The sequence below is a fragment of the Bubalus bubalis genome, chromosome 6 (genome assembly GCF_019923935.1).
Source record: "Bubalus bubalis isolate 160015118507 breed Murrah chromosome 6, NDDB_SH_1, whole genome shotgun sequence".
Classification (NCBI taxonomy): Eukaryota; Metazoa; Chordata; class Mammalia; order Artiodactyla; family Bovidae; genus Bubalus; species Bubalus bubalis.
Window position 1 is genome coordinate 29,865,802 of NC_059162.1, and position 25,585 is coordinate 29,891,386.

The following is a 25,585-nucleotide window of genomic DNA, read 5'->3' on the forward strand; positions in this document are numbered from 1 at the left end:
TCCTCTCTATGCAGCTTTCTTCTCTCTGGTACTCTGCTTGCTAATTCTAGCTGTTCTGCTGCTGCTAAGTCGCTTCAGTCGTGTCCGACTCTGTGTGACCCCATAGACGGAAGCCCACCAGGCTCCTCCATCCCTGGGATTCTCCAAGCAAGAACACTGGAGTGGGTTGCCATTTCCTTCTCCAATGCATGAAAGTGAAAAGTGAAAGTGAAGTCGCTCAGTTGTGTCCGACCCTCAGTGACCCCATGGACTGCAGCTGTCCCCAGAATGCAGGAGAGTACCTGACTCCATAATAGGTATATAATGTAAATGTGTAGAATGAATAGACTTCAAGTAATTTACCATTTATGCAGTTTTTGTTTTTTTTGTGTGTGTTAGGATGGAAGAGTTGTACTCTTTGTGCTTCATTTATTCCTATATGGTAATTTCTAGAAACTTGGACTTTTGATCCACCAAAAGCAGTAATACTTTAGCATTTACCTGTTACTGAGAAATTAAACCGAGATGTAAAAACAGAAAAAGATTATGCCATTCATACCTTTGATTGAAACAGTAATAACCATAGATGGATAAGAAAAATACCTGTTCACTTACTTTTATAATTTGTTGTTTTGGGAAAGAGTCTGTCTCCTAAAATTGCCATGGAGGTATAACTTCAAACTTCCTAAATATGTACATTATGCTTCATGTATAATATAACCACTTTGAAAAGTTGAATAACCAAATACTTTCTTAATTGGGGTATGGTTTTCTTGACTTTCAGAGACAAGTAGAAAAATTCTAAATACTAGGATGTCCTACAAAGTAAAGGTATGGGCAGGTCTGTTTTTGGTTCATTGTATCTAGAGGTAGGGCTTCCCAGGTGGTGCTACTGGTCAAGAACCCACCTGCCAATGCAGGAGACAGAAGAGATGTTGGTTTGATCCCTGAGTCAGGAAAATCCCCTGGAGGAGGGCATAGAAACCCACTCCAGTATTCTTGTCTGGAAAATTCCATGGACAGAGGAGCTTGGTGGACTACAGTCTGTAGGGTCACAAAAGGTTGGTCACAACTAAAATGACTAAGCACGCGTCTAGAGGTTAGCGAACCTGTGCACTCTACAAACAACTCTCTTTCAAATTAATAAAATTCATTTTAGAAATGTTTTAGATGTACACACTCTATAATGGGGCAAATGGGTCTAACTCTCCAAATACAGTGTATGACTTGGGATTATCAGGAAGTATATTCATTATCAAGAAGTAAACTCCAGGAGATGGTGAGGGACAGGGAGGCTGGGCGTGCTGCAGTCCACAGGGTCAGAGTCAGACACGACTGAACAACAAAATTCGTTAAACTTAATCTCGTCTATACAGGTATTGACTAGTTTGGTCATTTAAAGTAATCCTTTGCTTCTTGCAGTTATTGGTGTGCATCTTGAATAATGAAGTTTGAATTTCACAAATGTGCAATAATCCCATACCTTTCCTGCAGTACATCCTGAGCCTATATGCTGTAATAAGGTACTACCCAAGGTAACGATTACTGTTTTGTGTTAAGGACAAAATAAGCCTCTTGACTTGTGTTTTCACTAATAGTTCGCTTGGCTTTAGTACAAACTTGTATAATAGACAAATAACCACAAGATTCTTTGGAAAAATATAGGTTCAGACTAAATTAAAGCACCTGGCTATGTTTTTGTGTTTTTAATGTATATATAAGAAAGGTTCAGAGTTCTTTAGCAGAAAAATTCTACTCTTCATAAGTCTTCATACTCCTCTTACACTTAAGGTTCTACTTGCACAGAAACATTGAAAACATATCCAAGTTAGTGAATATCTTAAAACGAATTCAATTAACTGAAGCAAAGATTATAGAGTTGATGTCATAATTATGCTGTGCTTTAAACCAGTCATTGTACTGCTGATAAACCTTAATAGCATGAAAAATAAAGAGCTGCCTAAATAAGTAAATCTGTTATTGTTTAAAAGTACAAGCAGTTCTCATCACTGGAGCATGCCAGGATGATGTTAGAAGTTGCTCTGATGAATTCTTCATGCCAGACTGAATCATCACATTTTGTGACTGAAGTCTGTTTACACCAGTGTTCCTAGTTCTCGGAGCTCACTCTGGACCAGGCTTCAGCCTAAGCACGTCTCTGTGGAGGTCAGTAGTTAAGACTGTCACACAGTTTAATTTGGGTATTCCTTGCTTTCTTAAAACCCCATTCTCTTTGAATGTTGGACACAGTAATCATGAAACTCTTCATTAGTCCATGTTGAAAAGCATTTGACTTTTTCTACATGAAAACATCTGACTATTTAAAAACATCTTGACTATTTAAAAAGGAAATGATCAAGATGTGCTCATGTAGAAATAAAAAAAATCACATGCTTTTCTATTTCAGAAGTCTTGGACACAGGAGTTGACTCTGTGCAGAGGCTACTTGATCCCAAAAATTTGATGTGAGTTAGAAGACAACAATATTACAGGCTGTTACTGATTTCTCTAGGAGGACAATGTGATGCATCCCAGAACATTTTTGCTGTTGTGGTCAGTTCACTAAAACAACAAAATGATTTTGGTGCCACTCTGTGGGCTTCGCTAAGACACACATCTCCATGATGGAGCTTGGAAGCCAGAGGTTTAGGGTTTGTTTTCAATATGAATTGATGTAATGGTAGGTTCAGGAATTGATTTTTCTCTTCAAGAGTATTCAGTTAACCATGGTCTTAAACTAGGTTTTAGGCATTATTCATATCAAGAATTTCAGTGAAGTCAAGTAAAAACACCTCACTGTATAAGTAAGTACAACCTGTAGTAAACAAAATGATTTAAAAAATACTGTGAAATGCCACACAACCTGATGAAATAGCATTTGTGGTAACTGGACTTACATTGCTATATCCATTAGAAATGTCTAATAATTTCTAATAACATAAGTACTTTTCTCTCCCTGACAGTGTAAGAAAGGATTGGGGGCAGGCTAACAAATTATTTACACAAAACTATTTTCCTTACAATGTAAGATATGAAGTAGGTATAATGATATTCAACTCAAACTAATTTTAAACTTTAAATGTATTTATAGATAAAAGTATAACTAGACAGGTAAAGTCATCACTGTAAGAGTCTGCCTGATTGTAGGACTTTGAATGTTTGTTACTCACAAGGATAAAAATCTGAGGACTCAGACCATGATGAGAACTAGCTCCACAAGCAGAAAAACAGTAAAAAGAAATGCAAGTCATGAACTGATTTTTGTTTTTTTTAATATCTATATAAAAAATAACGAGCGATTTACAGATCTCTTTCTCTAATCAGAACCTCAAGTGTATATATAAAGGTACTGTACAATATATAAACATTTACAACCAGTACATCCATATTTTGCTTAGCATTCCAAGGCCACATTGCTAAGTCAGTACAGAATCAGTACAGTGACCGGTTACTTAGAGAGGAAAGAGCCACATCAAACTGACAACAGATGACGTCAAAGTTATGTCACAGTTAACAATAAAAATAGGATTTTTATCACTAATTGTGGACTATAGGGAAAATAAATCATTTCTGTGGTACTAAATTCTTAGCATTTATCAAGCCTTCTAATTTGTCTCTATTCAAGTAGTTACAATAGGTAGGTAAATATAGTTCTGGATGAAAAGGGGGTTTCAAAAAAATCTCACTCTGGGAAGAATGTCTTATCTACAGGGGCTTCGGTTGTTATATTAAAAGAATTTCACAGTCAGATTCTGAGAGGGAAGGACCTGAACATGATGTGTTTCACAATAACAAGATGAACCGAGGGTGACAGAACAACAGCGTTCAAATACTCCAGAAAATGGTTTTATTCTGAGAATGTTCCTTTATTTATAGATGCTACCGAATGCTAGTTTTGGGGGCTGAAAAACCCGGATCTGTTTTATGGAGCTAAAAACTGTTAACCACCTTCCAATAAGCATCTTTAGACCTTAAAAAAGAATTCTGAAAATTTGTACAAGCTAAGCAGATGTTTACTGTCCTGTTTTTAAATAAGTTAATATAGCTAGAAATTAAATAAGATCTCGTAATGTCTACCACCACGTCTGTCCTCAGTTGCTGAGCTAGTCTCAGGTAAGTTCTGCTTCTACACACCTGAACTCAGACAGCTGCTGCCAGATGGTCCTTCATCTGGCAATGGACTGTGAACCTGGTTTTGTGATTTAAGTCTCTCTTCAAATATATAGTATGTATTAATGACTAAATGACTTAGCATTAATAGTTCAATCAAAATATCCAGAAACACAAATTTAGATTTCAGAAATTTCAAATAGCAATAAGTGATATTTCCACATGCCCCTTGGTGGTTTCATAATAAAGTAACAAATAGAAGGGTGAACTGAGATGGGTGATCAGTTAGGGTTGGATGACACAGCAGGAGGTGAACTCTTAAGTACTTTCTCATTTGAACATTCATCTGTAACAAACATCTTTAACAGTTATTTAAATGCCTTACCCAGCCGAATTACAATAAACAAAATCATAAGAAAGTCAGTATTTGACTACATTTTTTTTTTCTTTCCAGTAGTGATATTTGGGAGTTTTATTTTTAAACGGGGACATCATCAGTAGCTGTTAGGAAAGGTAACTGCCATCTTTAATAATGAGTTAACAATCTCTTCTTCTGCAAGGGCTCAAATATTTCTGTCTGTAAACATGCAACATGCTATTGAGAATATCAACTTCCGAGCCAAGCCTACTTTTTTCATTACTGTGGAAATAGCTGAGTGAGAAGGATAAAGTAGACATGATACAGTAGATAACTTGGCACAAATATAAAATGAGTTGTAACCACGTTATGAATGTCAACATGTCATTTGTTCAGACACTCATGAGGACGAGCTGGGTGTCCTGAGCAGGGCGTGTCCTATGAGCACTGGGATTCAGCTCCTCCTGAGCGCAAAGGGGGACAGTGGGCTCTTAGCAATCCTACAGGCCCTTCATGCAGCCTAGGTAACCTGATGCTCAAATTAAAATGTCCTTATATGTGCTTCAGAATTTCTGGAAAAAAAAGATTTTGGTGGGGGTGGGGGGAAATGCTGCCTTTTTTCTAAGAAAAGATTGCAACTTGTTTTTCTTTGTTTTACACTAAAGGTCACAGCCGCTTCTCCGCCACGCCAGTGGCGCCTGCGGCTCTGCTTGCACTTGGTACCTTCCAGGGCCCTGGAGTTATTGGTGTTTTCTTAGCGGGAGAACCACTTTCAGGTTTGAACCCTCCGCTCTCTTTGTTTTTGTCAGCCACCTCAAGTTCTTTTCTTTTGTGATCTTCCGTTTTGCTTAAAGCCATTCTTTCGTCAGGTTCCTGCTTTGGCTTCTTCTCTGATATTCTGACATTTTCTCCTGTTTTATCTTTATTAGAAGTCATCTGTCCGGAGGTTGCTTTCTTGCCTTTTTCATTTTCTGGTATTGCCCTACTAGTAACATTGTTAGTCTTTTTGGATGGAAGAGACCTTTCATCCACTCGCTTGCTTTTTTTCTCTGGAGACCTGGTTCTGTTTCTTCCAGGCTGACTCAGATTTGTGTCTCTCCCGAAAACACCTGATCTTTCTTTTGCATCTGAGCTCTGCTCAGCACTGTCGCTAGCATGGCCGCCTGCTCTTTGACTCGCATTTGACTGGTCTTTGCTGCCTTCGGTTTTTTGCTGCTTCTTTGGGCTTGAAGACCGTCCCCTGCTTTTTCCACAATGATCCTGTCCAGAAGCTGTCGCGACGCCGAGCTGACTGCTTTTATTCTCGCCTTTCCTGGGGCTGAGTGAGCGATCTCTGAGTCTTCTTTTGGGGTCATTTTTTAGAGGACTGGCAATCTTTCCTGCATGTTCTTCCAGATATTGACTGGCTGACTTCTTGGGACTAGCAGACCTGCCTCTTGGTGTGATCCCGTTTTCTGCTTTCAAGAGATTTTTCTTCTCACCGTGCCCATGACTGTTGGGTGGGTCCCTTTTATTCACATTTTTATGAAGAAGAGACTTATGTTTTATATCAGACTGATTTTCATTTAAAGTGCTTTTCTTTTCAGGCACAGTGTCCTTTAATTCTTCTGCCTTTTCACATATCTGAACTCTCATCAATGATTCTTCAGTTACTGGCACATGAGACTCTTCAAATATGGAAGCAGAGTGCGAAGATGGATGACATGGTGACTGTTCATCATAAATCACATTGGAAGATGTAGGGTTATTAATATCCCAATCACCTAAAAAAGTGATTTTTGAGAAGAACATTATTAAATTTTAGAACTATAAATAGGAACAATTAAGTTTTGAACTTTGATATCCATTTGAATTTTACTGACTGCTTAAACCGACTATTTTATAAAGTTCATGTATATCTCTCTCTATAAATGGCAGATGTATACAGACAACTGTAGTTGTACATGAAAGGTAGGTTGTTTCTTTTATATATATATATATATAAAGTAAGAGCATTCGTTTTTCTAATTACTTTTCATAAGTACAATAATATATGATGTGTAAATTCTTTATAAGTAGTAAAAGCCCAATAAAAAGCTTAAAAGAAATAACTAATAAAATTGGACCAAATTATCTGGTCCAAGCAGCTTACTAATTTAGCTATTATTGATGGATATAGCTTAAAGATTTGCCAAAATCCACTAATAAAGGAAACCAAACCATGGTAACCAGAATGGAGTTCATGGGCATTTGTAAATAATTCTCTTGCATTAAGCTGTTAAATTTAATGTCAAAAGGAAACTGAAAAGTGCAGAAGATAGAAGTAGATGTATTTAATAGCATCATTTTTAATTAAAAAAAAAAAAAAAAAGAAGGAAGTGATTTACAAGACATGCAAATTTACCAAATCTTTTTAAGGAAAGACCAAGAAAAGCCCTGAAAGCCTTAATGTTGCTCAGGTTTCACGTAGGAGCACAGACCGGAAGGAGCCAAACCTGAAGAAGGAAGAGAAAAAGCCTAGGACTGTGTAAAAAAATACATCACAGCGCAGTTAGCAAAGATGTCACTGGGGATGTATGATTTACAAGCAGATGATGGAAGGTAATACAGTCAGAGAATTACAGACTGGAAGGGGACTACAGGAGATGATGTCTACACTTAACCCACAAAAGTTCTATGGGGGGAAGGAAGGAAGCTAGACGGGACAAGGACCAGTGGTGTGGTACTATAAACTAGTGCACTCAGCTGGAAAAGGGTGATTTTCTAATACTGTGATATTTCAGAAACACACAGTGAATCCAGGGAAGTTTAATATCAGTACAGGACTACAGAAATGGTCCCAGGTCCAAATCTTGGTCTCCAGGTACCGCTATAGGTAACTTATTTTTGACAAATGACCAGAAAAGCCCAAGGTTCTTACTCTGTTCCTTAAGAAAGAAACTCATCTTACTATAAGGAAAAAAGTAACATTTGAAGAGATTTTAAATGTTTTTCATGACATTAAAATCCTTTGCCTCTCATGTTCTTATTTTCTCCAGGCACATTTCTCTGCAAAAGCAACTATGTTTTCTGTTGAAAGTAGCTTAACATATATTCTGTTGTAATAAAAGTCCTGTATGAAGTCACTTATTTTGTAATATTATAATTTATAGTAACTATGCTATGTAACTAACTTTAGATGGTTCTTGTGGTTACCTCTGAATTAGCTATTAGTAGTAAAATATCTGTCCCTTCCAAATAGTTTTTTTTTTCCTTCTGCTGCCCCCTCCCTGACACCCTCTTATATACAGGCAAGCTACTTTACTTACCATGGTCAGGTATCAAGCCAGTTCCTGGCCTCAACAGAAGAAGAACTTTATTTCCACCAGCCTGAATGAGCTCAATTGCTCTGGTATGTGTGATGCCTTGTGTAGGTTCCCCATTGATTTCAACAATCTGGTCACCAACCTAGGCAGGAAATATTCACAGAAACAACAAATGAAATGATACATCTTCCTTCACTCCTGTTCTGTCATCCCTGCTGCTGCTGCTAAGTCGCTTCAGTCGTGTCCGACCCTGTGTGACCCCATAGACGGTAGCCCACCAGGCTCCCCCGTCCCTGGGATTCTCCAGGCAAGAACACTGGAGTGGGTTGCCATTTCCTTCTCCACTGCATGAAAGTGAAAAGTGAAAGTGAAGTCGCTCAGTCGTCTCCAACTCTTAGCGACCCCATGGACTGCAGCCCACCAGGCTCCTCCGTCCATGGGATTTTCCAGGCAAGAGTACTGGAGTGGGGTGCCATCGCCTTCTCCGTCTGTCATCCCTAGAGCCACCCAACTCTGCTGAAGAGCTCTCATTTGTAAAATATTTAACTTGTGCATGGTGCTGTAATGCTAGAGTTGAGGAGTTGGACAGGTGGTAGCAACAGGAAGAGACAATGTCTGGTTTTATTTACAAAATGAAAGTTTATATGCCTAGTAAGCAGGATCTGGGCATCTTGAAATCAAGAATCAAATTCCAAGTTTTCAACCAAAGCTTAAGTGGTAGGAGAGGTGAAGACTGACCCACATGGTCCCACAGAGCTACCTCTGATTAATCTGCCTGTGAAGGTCCAACTTTAGCTGAAGATCCTAAAACCTAGGAAGGTGGCTTCTCATCTTGGAAGCCTCTCCCGGCCTCCAGGGAGAACTGCCCACTCCTTCCTTGGTGTTGCCACTACGCCCTGTACACATATGAGGCATTACATAAATGACACGTTTCTAGATTAAGAAAATTCATCTTGGAGAAATTCATCCTACTATGAATACTTATTTAAAACCAATTGCTGGCTTACACTAAATGACTTCCATGTACCGGGATTTCCCTAGAAAACAAAAGCTCAGATCAGCATAAAATGCCTCCAGTACCATTGCTATTTACTAGAAATGTCTGTAGTTATTTGAAAAGGAAAAGTACAAATGACTGAAGTATAACTTTTTCAAAGGACCCGCTTAAAGACAATGATGGTAATGATTTTAAAATACAGTCGATTTTAAACTTATTTCAAGGTGACAAGCAACTGAAGGGTACTGGTCTCAAAACAGAAAATCTGAACAATGGACAATTACTGAAATTCCAAAAAGCAATTCAAATATTTCCAAGAGCTGACTAAAACAATGCAGAAATAACAGAAGAGGAGACAGTGATTAAATAACAAAGGTGGGTAGGACAGCTCTGTATCCACAGCTGGGGCAGAGCACAGTGACTTAGAAGCTGGGTTTGGAGGCCTTATAATGTCTGTGGTTCACTTCTGGCTCCACCTCGTCCTAGCAGAGTGGTCTTATGTTCCTCTCTGTTAGGTGGGGATAACATTTGTACCTCCCTCCCTCCTGGGGTTTTGGGGAGGATTTAATGAGATAAAAACATGGTTATACAACAAGCACAAACGTTAATTTTCAAGTGATCTATTTTTTGATTAAAAAAAAAAGATTTAAAGCATATTAGGATGAGGAAGATTTAACTGTAGACTGCAGTCCATTCTATACAATGCAAAAAATTCTCAAATAAGACTATAGAATAGTTTTATTGCAATTTATAAAAAAAAATGATAAATGGAAGATCTCACAAGACACATGGATTTAACATACAAAGTAGAAAAAAAATCCAAAAAAAAAGCCAGCCAAAGAAAGATAATAATAAGCATAATAGGATGAAGAAAAGTAATAAACATAATTCATAAAATTCTTAGATCCAGAATAGGTATATAAGTGAAAAAGTCTGTGCCCAGATTTCCTTTAATAAGTGATTAGAGAAAAGTCATTTTCATGAGGAAACACAGATGATGAATTAACACCAGATAATTAGGGAAATAATTCCTCTGATAATTAGGGAAATGAAAATTAAAAGTAGATACTATTTGGCGCATGCTTTGGGTACATCTTGTAAAAACATGATTGAGGTTATAATTAGTTTCAATTATATTCTTTGGGTTAAATTCTCTGTCCAAACCTGCATATTCCTTATTCTTTCAGCATAAGTAAACTGCTATAAAACTTGTAATTGAACAGCTTTGCCACCAGATGTCATCTGTGTTTAAATTAGGGTAACAGAGGAGGCCCTCACAAGGGGGAAAGTTCTAAACTGGACTATACAAAGCTAAGGACAGAAAAATCACATGTTTGGGAGAGAAATGTAACCATTCTTATAAGTTTGTTACTTAAAAATATTTTAACATGATAAGAATATAAAAAGTGAGGAATACACCTGTTGATAAAAAAATTCAAGGTCAGGTTTTTGTACTATTGAAAAATAGAATTGTGGGGGATACAGGAGAGGAGAGAAGAGAGAAATGAAGAGAGGAAAAAATTAGGATAGGAAAAAAAGTGTTCTTTACTAAGCCACTTTAAGGCAGTCTTGCAATTTTTAAAACATCCACTAAAATGTATTAAAATGACAAAATATTTTTAACAGATTGCTTACATTATCTTGCAACCCATTAAGAAACTGTATGCCTCCCAAAGAAATTGAGTCCAACGACCTGAGCCGTGGCCTGACACGAAGGCCCACGGACCCGGCTGAGCGACAGCAGGCCTGGGTCCCCTGTGGCTGTGACTTAGTCTCCCTGAGCCTCAGTTTTAATCTCTGCAAGTGGGGGTAATGCCACCTACCTCACAGTTTCTGTGAGACTAAAACTAATACAAGTGAAAACATGTGGTCTGGAAGATAACATTATCTAAATCTGTTTCTGTTCTATGTTAAATATTTCCATCTATTCCCTAATATGAACTTTTCCCATTCAGTTATTTCTCATTCCCTTAGCCCAGAACCTTTTTTATTCTCTTGAAATCTTAATAAGGTTTAAGGACCAGCTGAAGACTCACAAAATTTACAGATCCTCTCAACATCTTTCCATCTGTATCAAGAGTTAACAGTTTCTTGTTTTAGGGAATTACACTATTAAACTTTATGAAGGAACAAGCAAACAGTGTAAGTCCTATCTACCCAGTGATAGGTCCTGGGAGTTAAATATTAAAGAAATTCTCTCATTATCTAGAAATATAAACTCTGCATTCTATGCTTTCAGTAAATATGTCTGGCGCGTCTACTATCAGTGTTCAAGGCACTGCCTCGGGTGCTGAAGATACTGGAATAATAGGCACAGGATACAAAGCACAGTGTCAGCCTAACAGAAACGATGCAGGGGAAGAGGTGAGAGGCCAGAGGGGAGGGCAGGCAGGATGCCCGGGTGGCTCCACGCGCCAGTGTCAGCTGGAGGTAAACGCACATCCTTTGGGGAAGTGGTCACCCGAGTAAGCTGTCCTTTACAACAAGGCTCCCGTCATCCTTACACCAAGTCAAGATTTTGATAATTTAGTAGCCAGAAAAATAATTCTCTGCAGAGCTGACCTATTAGAGTTCAGAATAAACCCAGGTATAGCGGTAATAGCTTGTTTTCTTTTGTTTTCAAATTTCAGAGCTTTTTATATTAAAGCTGACTTAATCGCAGAATTCTAAAGCTTCTGTTCATTATAAAGAATAACATGTTTTAGAGGTAGACTTTGAATCCTTGAAGGCCTCCTTGCTTGCCTTTTATTTAGTGAGATTGCTGTATCTGAGTTGAAACCAATATTTCAATTATATCCTAGTTTTTGGCTTAATTGAATTGTGATATAATATACAATGGGAGGTTTTTTTAAAAAAAACTCCAGATTTAAACAACTAAATGCTTATTTTTAAAAAGGCAGGGAGTTGAGGAGAAAAATGATGAAGAAAACCAGAAACAAACATGCCATCCCCATAAACAGTGCCTCAAACTGCTGTTACTTAAAACTTTAAAGAAGTTTGCTTGGGCCATGTATTTCACATGTAGATCTACATTTTGCAGGTTAGGAAACTGAGGTTCAGAGATGTTACCCAACTATGCACAGCTGTAAGGTGGCAGAACTAGAGTTTGATCCTTGTCCTGTCTGATTTCCAAACCATGTTCTCCCCACTTTATTAAACTGTCTCTATAAGAAAGTCAGATGCTAGGGCTTCCCAGTAGCTAAGATGGTAAAGCATCTGCTTGCAATGCAGGTGACCCAGGTTTGATTCCTGGGTCGGAAAGCTCCCCTGAAGAAGGAAACGGCAACCCACTCCAGTATTCTTGCCTGGAGAATTCCACAGACAGAAGGGCCTGGTGGGCTATTAGTCCACAGAGTTGCAAAGAGTCAGACACAACTGCGTGACTAACACACAGAAGAAAGTGAACTGCGTTGAGTCAGCAGCTCAGCTTTGGCCACACTAAGACTCTGGCCATCAGCCCTCTCATTGCCATCAATACCCTCCAGCTCTGCTTCTGCTGCTCTGCATTCTCACTCTCCTTGTCTTTTCTACCTTCTCTAGTTCACTAATGACAGGCCTTACACAGAGTCCTGCCCCAGCCCACAACTCTCCAAATCCTCTCCTTTAGTGAACTCACCCATGGAAAAGGTGTCAGTCATCCCTTCTGTCTGGGAAATAACAACCTGGAACTTTACCTCTTGTCCTAATTGCCAGGTAAATATTTACACCTGCTTAACCGGCTGGTCCTTCAACATGACTACAGCTTAGTACATTATCAGTCTTTCTCCCACTGGCCTCCCTGATGGTTTTCTTACAGTACAGACAGGGTGAAGCCTCTAAGCCATCCTTGACTCTTTCTTTTCCTTCATCCTTCACTCGTGTAATACTTGTCAGTCATCTAAACTGGTCTTTTCTTCATTAACAGTTGATCCCACAAGCATCATTTAACTTCTATCCAAAGTATTGGGTCAGCCAAAAAGTTTGCTTGTGTTTTGCTGTGAGATGTTACAGAAAAACCAGAACATTCTGGCCAACGCAGTATTACCATCCAAGCTACACGCCCACCACCACGACTGGACGCCTAAACTTAGCTAAGCTATCCCCTCATCCTTCCAACACTCCCAGAGACTGATTTTATCAGTGTATTGCTCTGAAAGGAACTCTGGTGTTAAAAACCTGTGACTTTCCAGTGTCTTGGGCCTACATATTGGTGACTAATCTACTTTCATATTCCCATTTTCTTCTGCTCCCCTGTGTATATTCTAAATAGCCTCTCGGTAAACTTGGCCACTTGCAGTCCTCTGTATACGACGTGTACTTCCTTCCTTTTGCTAATTTCTTCAGCCTGGAATGTCTTCTTACTCTCTCCCTATTAAAATCCTCTCAAACTGTCCAATGCCACCTAGTCTATGAAATTTTCTCTACTTGTACTCACCTTTCTTTGAACTAACAAAAGTCTAGTCCTTTAGAGAAAGGATGGTATCTTGTTTTGGGAGATTACTCTTCCTCCTAACTCACTGAGTAGCATATATAAATTCTTGGGTAAAGCAAACACTTAATACATGTTTATAAAATGAGTCCTGGGAGTGGAGCAGTGATATGGATAATGGAACACTCCAACCACCCAGAAGACTTTTCTGATTGTTATTAGAATATACCATCTAATAATCTGCAAGGGAGGGTCATTTGCCTTTCTAGTTAGCTTACTTAGTTTAAAAAGAAAAAGGAAAATAAAAATTCCTCTTTTCCTGATGCCTACCAGTAGTAGGAGGAAGTCCAAAGCTCTCTTGAAGTCACAGAAGGCTTTTAACACAAGAGTTCCCCTCAAGAGCAATACACTGATAAAATCAGTCTCTGGGTGTGTAAGGATGGATGAGGCAATAGGTAAGGGGAAGGTTGTCCAGATTTAAAATTTTTTACTTATAACCTATCTGAATACCAGTGAATTAACTATTTCTTTAAAAATTGAGGCCAGCAAATATCTTCAATGTAAGATTCCTCCAAGTAACAACCGGAGAGGGAAGGAAGTATCTTTTTGCAGATCCATTAAACAGTCCATCCTGAAATGTCATGAACAAAGGTACAGTGTTTCAGAGAGTCCTACAAATGATGATAAGGTCAGAAGAGTCATGCTCGTCAATTTTTGGCTACATCTAGAAGTAGCTAAGAGAGAAAGAAAAAAATCCTGGGACTCTTGTTTCTTGGAAGAAGCAGATGATTCTTTTTCATCCTGGCTTTCCCAGGATGAAAGTATACTTTATTAATCCCTTTGCCCATGAATGTTGACTATGTAAGTAAAATTGATTTTTTCTTACCAAAGTCAAGCTGGTGCAACCAGCCTAACTGCAGTAGAGAAGAGCACCCTGCAAAGAGGAAATGAAATCATGACAAGCCTTTCAGGTTTTAATGATGGAAAGACTTGCTTCATAGACTCAAGAGGTTTCTGCATTCCTTTTAATCAACTATTTTCAGAAGTTTCCAGTCTGGGTTGCAGTTTCCAGACTGGAAAAGGGTTGCAGACAGAAGCCTACTCACGTGAATTCTGCCGTCTTTGATGGCAGGACCATCCTCAGCAAGACGAAGGATGAACAGCCCCATGTTGTACTCCTTCCCACCCCTGAGGCTGAATCCAAAGCCCCGGGGGCCCCGCTCCAGCTCCACTGGGTAACAACCAAGGCCCTAGAGAGAGAAGTGTAAGAAAAACAAGTCTGCATGGACTGCTTTATTTACAGTTTGAAGAAGGACTACTGTTATGGCTGGAAGAAATGATTTATACTCTGAATATGCATTTTTATTAAAAAAACTTGAAGTATAGTCAATTTATGATGTTGTTAGTTTCAAGTGCACAGTAAAGCAATTCAGTTGTGCATGCACACACACACACACACACACACAAAACTCTTCTTTTCAGGTTCCTTCCCATTGCAGGTTACTACATTGAGTATTGTTCCCTATGCTACACAGTAGGTCCCTGTTTACCTATTTTACATGTGATAGCATGTTATGTTACCTTAAACTCCAAATTTATCCCCCACTCTCTGCCCTGCTATTTTCTATGTCTGTTTTCTATGTTTGTGGGTCTATTTTTGCTTTGAAAATAAGTTAATTTGTATCTTTTTTGATTCCACATATAAATGATCCCATATGATATCAATATGCATTTTTGTATTATAAAGAAGGGATGTAAATTGGCTGAAGGGCTACTTGATTTCTATAAATACAGCCTAAATAAATTTGAAGGTTACGTTTTCTCTACTAGTTGGTCAATATACAACAGAACAGAAAACAGAATTTTGGAAAGTGTTTCCTTTAAGTAGATTTTGACTAATTTCCCTGAAAAAAGAAAACAACAACAAAAAAACCCCCAATCCTACTTTGATAGCTAAAACACTGCTATTTCTCGGTACTTAACCAAGGGTTCAAATTTCTCCAATAGAAGGTAAACTTCTCTTTCTCTCTGCTTTCTCTCGTGGACACTAACAGAATGCCAAACACAAAGTAAGTCCTTAGGAATGATCAACTCTGGGAACAAATTCATGTGAACTGATCTTCAATTAAAATTCCTCAGTGTCAGTGACTCAGCAACAGAAAAGACCAGCCTGCGTCTGGGGGAAATCTCTGGTACCTGACTGTGCCGACCGCCGACAACTGAAATCGTCGCGGTGTCAGGCTGTGCAAGGTGCTTGTGGTCAGACCATGAGTGTCTGTAGGAAACGGAGACATCTTTTCCAATTTCACCTTCTGTGGCACTTCTACAGGAGAGAGAAATCAAGTCATTCTAAGAACTGAGAAAAAGAAAAACAGCCTAAATGTAAAGGTAGATCAATTTCCTTTCCTTTAAGAGCTGAACCTACCATTCTCCCTCTGACAAACTGCTATAAAGACAGACTGTCTGAAGCAGAGAGATGCCAGGCAAAAACTGGCCATTAACTGTAGCATGGCTTAAAGTCTACCAACACCTCCATGCTGGGTTTTTTTGTTTTGTTGTAAGGGTATCTTAGCACATTTTACATCAAGGAAAACTGCACTCAAGTCACTGAACTGGAGGGTAGATAAGCTGACCTTGTCACAGTGAAAAATGGCTCTCCTGCAGCACCAATGCCCGTGAAGATGCTGAATTTCTGGAAATTTAGTTTTTGTTTCATGGATAATATTTTCAACAAAAGAAAAAAATTATGCACAACTACTGCTCAGGTAAGTCTGAGAAGACAGTAATCCATGTGGGTCTAGGCTTCTCTTCCAAAACTGGAAGGACCAAGGGCAGCAGAGTAGGGGCTAATCCCCACTTGTCAGCAGAATGGATGGTTACCCTGCACCCTGGGCCAAGGCTGGGAAGAGGGAGGAAGGGACAGAGGGATTGGAGGATGGAGGTCTCGTCTTGACCTTACTGGCTGGCCTCTGCATAACTGTGTGGAGACGGGGGTGGGTGGGCAGGTAATGAAAAGTGGGGAGACAAGGAGAGAAAAAAACCAAAACCTGAGAAGAGCAGCTCTACCTGTCCCCAGGTATGTGGTTGGCCTGTGACTGTCCCATAGGCCTGTGCTGTAGGGCTGGGCTTTGCCTGGCGGAGTTTGTTCCTGATGGTGGACCAAGATGCTCTGTTCAAAGGCAAAAATGAGAGAAATAAGAATTTGTACATAAAAATGTGGAGGCTGAGATCTATGAAAGTGAGACAATAACAAATTCCCAACGGTAGGGACTGTTGTCTGCAACTGAAATGTTATGTCTTTTCCCCTGTGGCTTCTGATGGATGTTTATGTTTGAAGAAAACAGGAATCATTCTTACTGCACCCACTCTCCCTCTTTCACCATTGTTTTGGTCGCCTTTCCACCCAACATGGAAACAGAAGTGAACACAGTCCATCATTATTATTGAGAGGATGGCGCTCTAGGAACTTGTCTTGTAAACCAATTTATGGGTTTCCCAGGCACACTGCTCATAACTGGTAACCTGCCCTAGGTGACAAAGACAGGTTTAAGAATGCAGGAACACAGAGGCCAGTCTGGGAACCACACACATACCCTTAACCTGCACCTTCAATATGGCAGTAGTCGTTTCACCTGACTCTAGTGTCGGAGACAAACTTAGACAATCATCCTGAGTGTTGACAAATGTTTATAAAGATTTTACTGATTCTGTTTTCTCAGAGCACAAATGAAATGAAAAAAAGAAACATTTGTTTCTGTATCATCCTCAACAGCTCCAGAACTCCTGTTGTTCCTTGACAGATTTCATAACTAAGTTGAGTAGCTGCTTGCATCTAGAATTAGATGCCAATCCATGGGAGATGACAGTTAAAAGACACTCCTCAGGTTGTTCAACTTGCATTTTTAAAGCTGAAACTCTAAAGTTTTATCGCACCAAAACTTCAATTCATAGACTATTTAAAGTATCGAAGAGAGAGAAAAAGACTTCCCTGGTGGCACAGTGGGTAAGAATCCGCCTCCCAATGCAGGGGACAAGGGTTTGATCCCTGGTCCGAGACGCCTCAGGGCAGCTGAGCCCCTTGTACCACGACTACTGAAGCCTGTGCACCCAGGAGCCTGTGCTCTTCAACAAGAGAAGCCACAGCAATGAGAAGCCCGGGCACCGCAACGAGAGAGTAGCCCCTGCTTGCAGCAACTAGAGGAGGCCTGCACAGCACAATGAAGACTCAGTGCAGTCAAAAGTAACACATTTTTAAACGAGAGAGAACACAGATTAATGATTAAGACCATGAACTTCAGAGCAAGACTGATGGGGTTTAAGCCAGATCCCATCATTTGCTAGCTGTGTTCTTGAACACATAACTTCTCTGTGCTTCTAATCATCTCATCTATAAAAAGGAATTACAGCTACCTCATAGGGTTATTAAGTTACTATATGCTAGAACAGTGCCTGGTATATTACTATAAAAAATGCTTCTATTAAAATGATCATTATGGCTATCATCATAATCATCAAAATGATGTGGGCTATATTTCTCTCAAGATGTACACTCTGAAATACTGACCTAACTTCAGCAAAAATGTCCCATGTAGGGGCCATTTTTAGGTTAGAATATGTAGAAACTGATAAAATCTGAATCTCAGAATATAATGAAAACAGAAAGGCTGATGTGAAAGACAAGGAATATGAATGGTTAGGAAGCAATTTCTATGGAGAAAACTGGGACTGCAGGGTGACTAAGGGCATTGCTCTTTTATGGCTTGGATTAAGTTGTTTCTCTTCAAAGTTCTTGGGACTAAAAACATAGATAAATAATTTATTCTTATCTAAGAACTTCTTGTAACTGAAAGCATTCTGAAAACACAGGCCAGAGTATAAACAGTGGTGGGAGGACAGTGATGGTATCTGGCTAAGCTGTGGCAGCCCCAGAGGGTTTCTGATGCTCTGACTCTGCCTGCTGGGCTTGTGTGTCTACATGGGTTTCAACACCATGTACCAGATGTACAGGTGGAGGCCCATCTTTGCAGAACTCATCCAGAGGGTTGTCTTTCCTCTTTAAAGTGAAATGATCCAGGAAGGGAGAGTGGAGCATGAATTCTTTTAATTTTAATTTTTGGCAGGGGTGTGACCTGGAAACTTGTCTGTTGTGCGTTTATTCACTATCATGAATTTAATTTCCCTAATTACCTTAACAAATTACTTACACTGGCCTCCTTAACCCCCAGTCTCACCTTTATTCTGCCTCCTGGACTCCAGGCCCGGCACAGACACTGAAACACGCCACGGCCTTGCTTAGGAACCTACAGCAACTTTTTATTGCTCCTGAGGTACTATTCAAATTTGTCACTTGGCACTCCTGGCTTCCCAGTTCATCACCTGTTCAAAAATGTCATGTCCTCTGTGAAATCTTACCTGGCTCCCTATGCCCACTTTTCATAGTGGTTACCTCATTATGTCAGAGTTGGGTTAAATACCTGTCTCCTCTGCTAGACTGTGGACTCCTTGACTGCAGGAATCACCCCTCATTCACATTCCTGTGTCCATTATAAAGTCCAGAAGTCCTTTCACCCTTTGCTTACTGAGTATGTCAATTTCTAGTTACCTGTCTCTAAACTTGAGTAGTCATTATAGAGTTGAATTCTGTCATTGTAACTTCATGGCTACTATCGAGGCAATAGAATCTGCTGGGAAATATTACATCTATCAACAAGATGAATGAAAGATAACTGTACCTTTGTATTAATTAGTCCAACTTAGATAATTTTTTTGGCTTCACTATCTTGGCTAGAGGAATGGGTATGTAACTTCAGAGCAGGACAGTATAAATAAGCTGATCAATTTCAAATTTTCCTCTACCTTCTCCTAAGGATAAGAGATGTCACTGCTAGGCAAAAAGCACCACAAATTGATGCTTATTCTTACAGTTACATGTTGTTTTTTGCTATCCTCTTCAAGGTTAAATAAACTTTCTATCATTAGTATTTCTTTTAATTTTTAGTCCTTCAAACCATCCTATATAACATCTCCAATTTATGTGTAAAAGATATTCTACTTCTCAAAGTTAAATATTTATTCCACGGTATCAAACAGGCCTATGTTTTCTCTGAATTTTATCTGAAAATTCTTCAAACAGTAAAGCAATGGGTTAAGTACACCTTTACCTCAATGAGAAACTTTTTCTAGAGTTTCTACGTGTACCTACTTAAGAAGAAGTGTATTCAGAGGGCTTCTCAGGTAGATAAACACAAAATTCCACAGTTAAAACTATAGCAACAAACATAATATATTGGCAATCATTTTACCAAGAATAAATAAGAACCTTATGAGAGAAGGTTCTTATGTGTATATATGTGTGTGTGTATAGAAGAACCTTATGAGAGGTTCTTATATGTATGTGTGTATATATACACACAAATTCTTAAAAATTATATATTAAAATTATATATATATAATATACATATAGATAATAATAAACCAGCAGAATAGGATAAAGAGCATGATTAAAGAGGAAGTTAACATACAGAAGAGATGGCTCCACAAATCAATGAGGAAGTACTACTATCTAATAGCTGGCACTAGAAAAACTGGCTCACTCTAAGAATAAAAACTAGAACTATATATAAAGGTAGGCTCCAGATGGATTAAAGACCTAAATGCAAAATTAGGAATCTAACAGATGATAATGTAAGAGAATGTCTCTGTGATATGGGGTGGGGAGCAATACCTTATTTTAAGCAAAACTTCAAAAGTATAAGCCATGAAGTAAAAATGGACTGATTTGGTGACATCTAAATTAAGAATCTGTATAATAAAGGGAGCCATAGTTAAAGTTAACTATACAGATGACAGGAAAAGGTATTTGTACTTGCTAAAACTAAATTTGGCTAATGCCTATCTAATTCATAAGGAATCTCTAAATGCCAACAAGAAAAAGACAGCAACTCCACAAGAAAAATGAGTAAAGATTCTGAAGAGGCAATCCACAAGAAAAACAGATGCTCAAATTCATGGGTAAGCAGAGAAATGCAAATTATCTACCAATGAAGTAACACTCTCCATACTGTACCCTAGCCAACTTGAAAGCTGGATAAGGCCAAGTATTGGGGGAAGGGATGTGAAGATAAGGAACCCTCAGTGTTCTGTTGGTGGAAACGTAGATGCTGCAATTACAGAAGAAAATCTGATAGTACAGTACCTGGTCAAAGTAAGCAATTTCTTTGATCAATTTCACTGCAATAAATTCTCACACAGTTTTATAAAGTACATAGATGAAAGTGTATGAGGATAGTTTGTGATAATGTGGAGTCAGAGACAATGTGGATTTGGCTGTCTGTTGGGGAGCAGACAAGTAATGAGTGGTAAATATACAGTACGGAAAATGGTCAAGCAGTTAAAAGCAATCGATACATTTACCCAGCAACTTGGATAAATCCTGAAGGCACATAATGCTCTGATAACAAAAGAACAGGCAACCAAAGAAAAGATCAATGAATTTAGACTACCTCAACGTTAAACTTCTGTGCATCAGGAGACAATATCAAGAAAGTGAAAAGATAAGCCACAAAATGGGAGAAAAGACTTGCAAACCACGTATCTGATAAGGATCTAAAATCAGAATATAAGCCTTATAATTCAACAATAAAAGAAACAACCCAATTAAAAGTGAGCAAAGGATTTGAATAGACATTTCTCCTAAGAAAGATATGTAAGTGACCAACAGCACATGAAAAGACAATCTCATTAGTCACCAGGGAAATACAAACCAAAACTACTACTTCACACTCACTAGAATGGCTTACATACAAACAACTGCTACCTCACACTCACTAGAATGGCTTACACACACACAATAAAATGGTGAGGATGTGGAGAAACTGGAAGCTTCATACATTACTGGTGGGATTACAAACAATGCAGGTGTTGGGGAAAACAGTTTGGCAGTTCCTCAAAAAGCCAAAAATGAGTTACTATATGACCTAACAATTCTACACCTAGGTATATACCCAAGAAAAATGAAAACATATATTTGTACAAAAACCTGTACACCATTGTTCATAGCAGCATTTTCCACAATAGGAAAAAAACCCAAGTGTCTATCAAATAATGAATAAATAAGCAAAATGTATATACACATAATGGGATGTTATTCTTTAGTCATAAAAAGGACACGAGTGTGTATGTTAGTCACTCAGTCATGTCCAACTCTTTGCAACCCCATGGACTCTAGCCTGCCAGGCTACTCTGTCCATGGAATTCTCCAGGCAAGAATACTGGAGTGGGTAGCCATTTCCCTCTCCAGGGCATCTTTCTGATCCAGGGATTGAACCCATGTCTCCTGCACTGCAGGCAGATTCTTTACTGTCTGAACCCTAGGGAAGCCCAAAACGGACATGCTACAACACAGATGAACCATGAAAACATTTTGCTAAGTGAAAGAAGCCAGACACAAAAGGTCACATAGTATATAATTCCATTTACATGAAATGTCTGGCAAATCCTTAGAGAAAGAAGTAGTGGTTTCTTAAAAGGGTGAGAAAATGTTCTGGAATTGGTGGTGATGTTTGCACAACCTTATGAAAATACTAAAAACCACTGACTTGTATAGTTTAAAATAATGAATTTTATAGTATATGAATTATGTTTCGTTTAAAAAGAAAAAAGATATACAACTAAATGCCATGTAAGATCCTGCATTGGATCCTGTAACAATTAAGTGACATAAAAAGAAGAAAGCAATGGTTCTGAGGGGAAGAAAAAAAAAACAGCATAAAATCTATAATACGATATCATTTATACAAATCAAAAATAAATGCACACACACAAACATGTATTTTAAAAGACATAAAAAGAGGCACATAAAACACACTGGCAGTGGGAAAGGTGAGAGAAATGAGAGAGGAGAATGAAGACAAGTGAGAACAAACATAAATAAATGGAAAAGAAAACAAAAAGTGACTGCCAGAACCATTCCAACACAGTCCTTGTAACCTCTGGCACCTTGGTTCACCATTAAAAATGAGCAAGAACTGACACAACATCAGAAATCAACTCTGAAAAAGAATACATTTTAAAGGTATCATTAAGCAAGAACAAGCAGGCCTAGTCAGTTTATGATCCAGACTTGAGAAGGAGCCGCTGTAGTGAGGAGCTGGGGGTGTCATGGGAGTGCCACGAGCCAGAGGGAGTCCTGAGTGTGCTTGAGGGTTTTACACCGTACATGACATTTGACTTGGGAACTTGGCAAAATAAGCATGAATACTGAATTGTATCTAGCACAAGGGGGAAAAGAAGATGAAGGAAACAAGTTCCATTTTTCCAGGTAGCTGTCTTTTATCAATTTATAGGGAATGGCTATGGAGAGTTGGGAGCAGTAACACATGGGAAGGAACAAAGCTCTGAGGTGCTGATCTGAATGTGTGATTTCTAAGAACAGCTGGCGAGCTACAAATATGCATCTGACTCTTTAGTGCAGTTAACAGACTTTATATGGAATACAAAGAGAAACTTGGACTGCTTACAAACTCCATGAATGGGATTTTATGGACAGAAGGGACACTTTCTATTTTTTTACCTAAAAAAGTAAGAGATTCTGAATGTTCCCATAGTTTAGTAAAACTTACAGAGAATAATGGAATAAGGTGTAATCACTGAAATGTGATTTTACATGTCAAACGTGATTGTATATTTTAAGAGGCTACACCTACATTTGAAACACACCTTATAAGCATGGATCTCCACCCTTCTAATTTTCCTAAATTTGGACTGGCGTTACATAAGAAGTCTTAAGATTTCCCAGTACACAGGTTTAGAAGTATCTGGACCAGAATGTCAAAGTTAATCTTTTTTTTTTTTTTGCCACACCTTGAGGCTTGTGAGAGATCTTAGTTCCTGACCAGGCATGGAACGTACGCCCACAGCACTGAAAGTACAGAGTCCTAACCAATGCACTGCCAGGGAATTCCAAAATTAATTTTTAAAAGAAAGAAAAATGAGTAATTTTGGACAACCTTTTAGAGAGAACACCATCAACAATTAAGGGTAATTTTGAAAAAAAAAAAAAATACTAATATTATTCAGCAGTAGGAAGACCACTTTTTCTCTATCTCAAGGCTACTGAGGTGTGGTCTGTTAGTCAGCAATAAGATGTGTACTGATTCTGAGAGTAAAAATTTTTTAAAATTTGTAACAAATTGACAGAACAATTTTCTCATTTTAATTATTTACTTTTTATTATAGTTTACAAAAATGCCGGTCTATGATGAACTGGGAAAAAACCACTGATGCTTCTATATGTGGTTTGAGAAATACTGATCTATACTCCTGCTGGTTCCACTACTTCTAGCAGTTTCTATCACTACTGCATGCCAAGCATGGTGATATAAATGCACCACATGCATCACTCTCAGCACAACTCTGAAATGTCATCTCCTGTGGCGCTGAGGTCTGCTTTTCTTTGTGGGTCACAGAACAAATTTAAGGCTAAAAAGCAGGCTATAGAGATCATGGTAAAGAAACTAAGATAAATCTTACCAAGCTCATATTAACAATAAGCTTCATTCAGAAATTTTTACTGAGCACAAACTATGTGGCTAACACAGTTCTGGCTCTTGGGATTTAGCACCAACTATGATAAAATCTCTGGGTCTTCCCTGGTGGCCCAGCGGTAAAAGAATATGCCCAGTTTCAATCCCTGGGTTGGGAAGATGCCCTGGAGAGGGGAATGGCAGCCCATTCCAGTATTCTTGCCTGAAAAAATCCCATGGACAGTGAAACCTGCGGGGCTACAGTCCATAGCGTCGCAAAGAATTGGACATGACGGCCGTAAGTCTGTATTCTGTCTGTGAGTCTCTCTCTGTTTTGTAAGACTTAGTGACTAAACCACCACCACCACGACAGAATCTCTCACAAATCTTATGACTTTACATTCTAGTAGGGGAGATGACAATAAAGAAATAAACTCACAGTTCAATAACCTCAGGTAGAGATAAGTACAATGAAGAAAAGTAAAGCTGAGAAAGGGAAGAGAGGAAGACTGGGGCAGACAAGGAAATTACAAGGGGAAAGCATAGCAGTTACAAGCACACAGATTCTGGAGAGAATGCCTGATTCAAATACTTGTTCTGTCACTAGTTTTATGACCATGGACAAGTCCTCTTAACGGCTCTGCGGCTCGCTCCCTCATCCATAGAATAGGAAATTAATAGTGCCGACCTAGCATTAGTGTGCGGAGAAGGCAATGGCACCCCACTCCAGTACTCTTGCCTGGAAAATCCCATGGATGGAGGAGCCTGGTGGCCTGCAGTCCATGGGGTTGCGAAGAGTCGGACACGACTGGGCGACTTCACTTTCACTTTTCACTTTCATGCATTGGAGAAGGCAATGGCACCCCACTCCAGTACTCTTGCCTGGAAAATCCCATGGATGGAGGAGCCTGGTGGCCTGCAGTCCATGGGGTTGCGAAGAGTAGGACACTACTGAGCGACTTCCCTTTCACTTTTCACTTTCATGCATTGGAGAAGGCAATGGCACCCCACTCCAGTACTCTTGCCTGGAAAATCCCATGGACGGAGGAGCCTGGTGGGCTGCAGTCCATAGGGTTGCTAGAGTCAGACACGACTGAGCGACTTCACTTTCACTTTTCACTTTCATGCATTGGAGAAGGAAATGGCAACCGACTCACTCCAGTGTTCTTGCCTGGAGAATCCCAGGGATGGGAAGCCTGGTGGGCTGCCATCTGTGGGGTCGCACAGAGTCGGACACGACTGAAGCGACTTAGCAGCAGCAGCAGCAGCATTAGTGTGAGGATTAAGAGTCAGCAGACGTAAAGTATTCAGGACAATACCTGCTACATAGTAAGTGTTTCCTAAACATTATTATTTCCGCAGGCAGTGAGACTTAGGGGAGACTAGAAAGAGGAAGGAGGCCATGCAAAGATATGGTAAAATAATGACAGCTACAATTAGATGAGCACCTTAGGGTATTTATACAGATTATGTATATTTTCACCTTTAATCTTCACAGTGATCTTGAAATAGATATCATTATTCCCATCGCATTGAGAAAAAAAAAACTGAAGGTTAGAAATGTTAAGTGACGTGTTTAAGGCCTGCCAACTAGCTAATAGGTGTCAGTGAACTCTGTCAGTCAAAAGCCTTACTTCTTCCATTGGGTGTATCTTGCTTCTGATAGGTATTGGCATAGAACTGAAAATATCCTTAATTTTGCTCATTCATCCATTTATTCATTACTTCTTTCAAAAAAAATATTTACTGAGTGCCTAGCAAGTATCAGGGCTTCCCTGGTGGCTCAGCCGGTAAAGAATCCACCTGCAATGAGGGAGATGGCGAGTATCATAGTCCATTGGTAATATTTTCTTTGTCTTCAAAGAGCAGACCCTTTTATTTGGGATATAGTGATGTAAGAAGAGCACTCAACGAATTGTAGAGATA

At 39.1% G+C, this 25,585-nt stretch overlaps 1 protein-coding gene and 1 long non-coding RNA gene across 6 annotated transcripts in view; one reads left to right on the forward strand and one right to left on the reverse strand.

The window, feature by feature from the left end:
* Window positions 1-302: 302 nt before the first annotated feature.
* Window positions 303-7,551, forward strand: LOC123334013. Its single transcript, XR_006551724.2, has 5 exons — window positions 303-1,514; window positions 1,971-2,145; window positions 5,113-5,223; window positions 5,810-5,946; window positions 6,034-7,551. It is a non-coding gene; the product is annotated as an uncharacterized LOC123334013 (long non-coding RNA).
* The window catches only part of MAGI3 (membrane associated guanylate kinase, WW and PDZ domain containing 3), a 262,326-nt gene continuing 239,975 nt past the window's right edge, over window positions 3,235-25,585 (reverse strand). For 2 of the 5 annotated variants that reach the window (XM_025289418.2, XM_025289417.2), the window contains exons 17-21: window positions 16,203-16,305; window positions 15,333-15,459; window positions 14,243-14,386; window positions 7,735-7,873; window positions 3,235-6,210 (exon numbers count right to left, since the gene is read on the reverse strand). In XM_025289418.2, the coding sequence (XP_025145203.2) occupies window positions 5,114-6,210; window positions 7,735-7,873; window positions 14,243-14,386; window positions 15,333-15,459; window positions 16,203-16,305 (1,610 nt within the window). In that variant the 3' untranslated portion in view covers window positions 3,235-5,113. Of the gene's footprint in view, window positions 6,922-7,734; window positions 7,874-14,242; window positions 14,387-15,332; window positions 15,460-16,202; window positions 16,306-25,585 lie in introns of all 5 variants that reach the window. The other 3 variants (XM_044944528.2, XM_044944527.2, XM_025289420.2) reach the window with 2 other exon arrangements.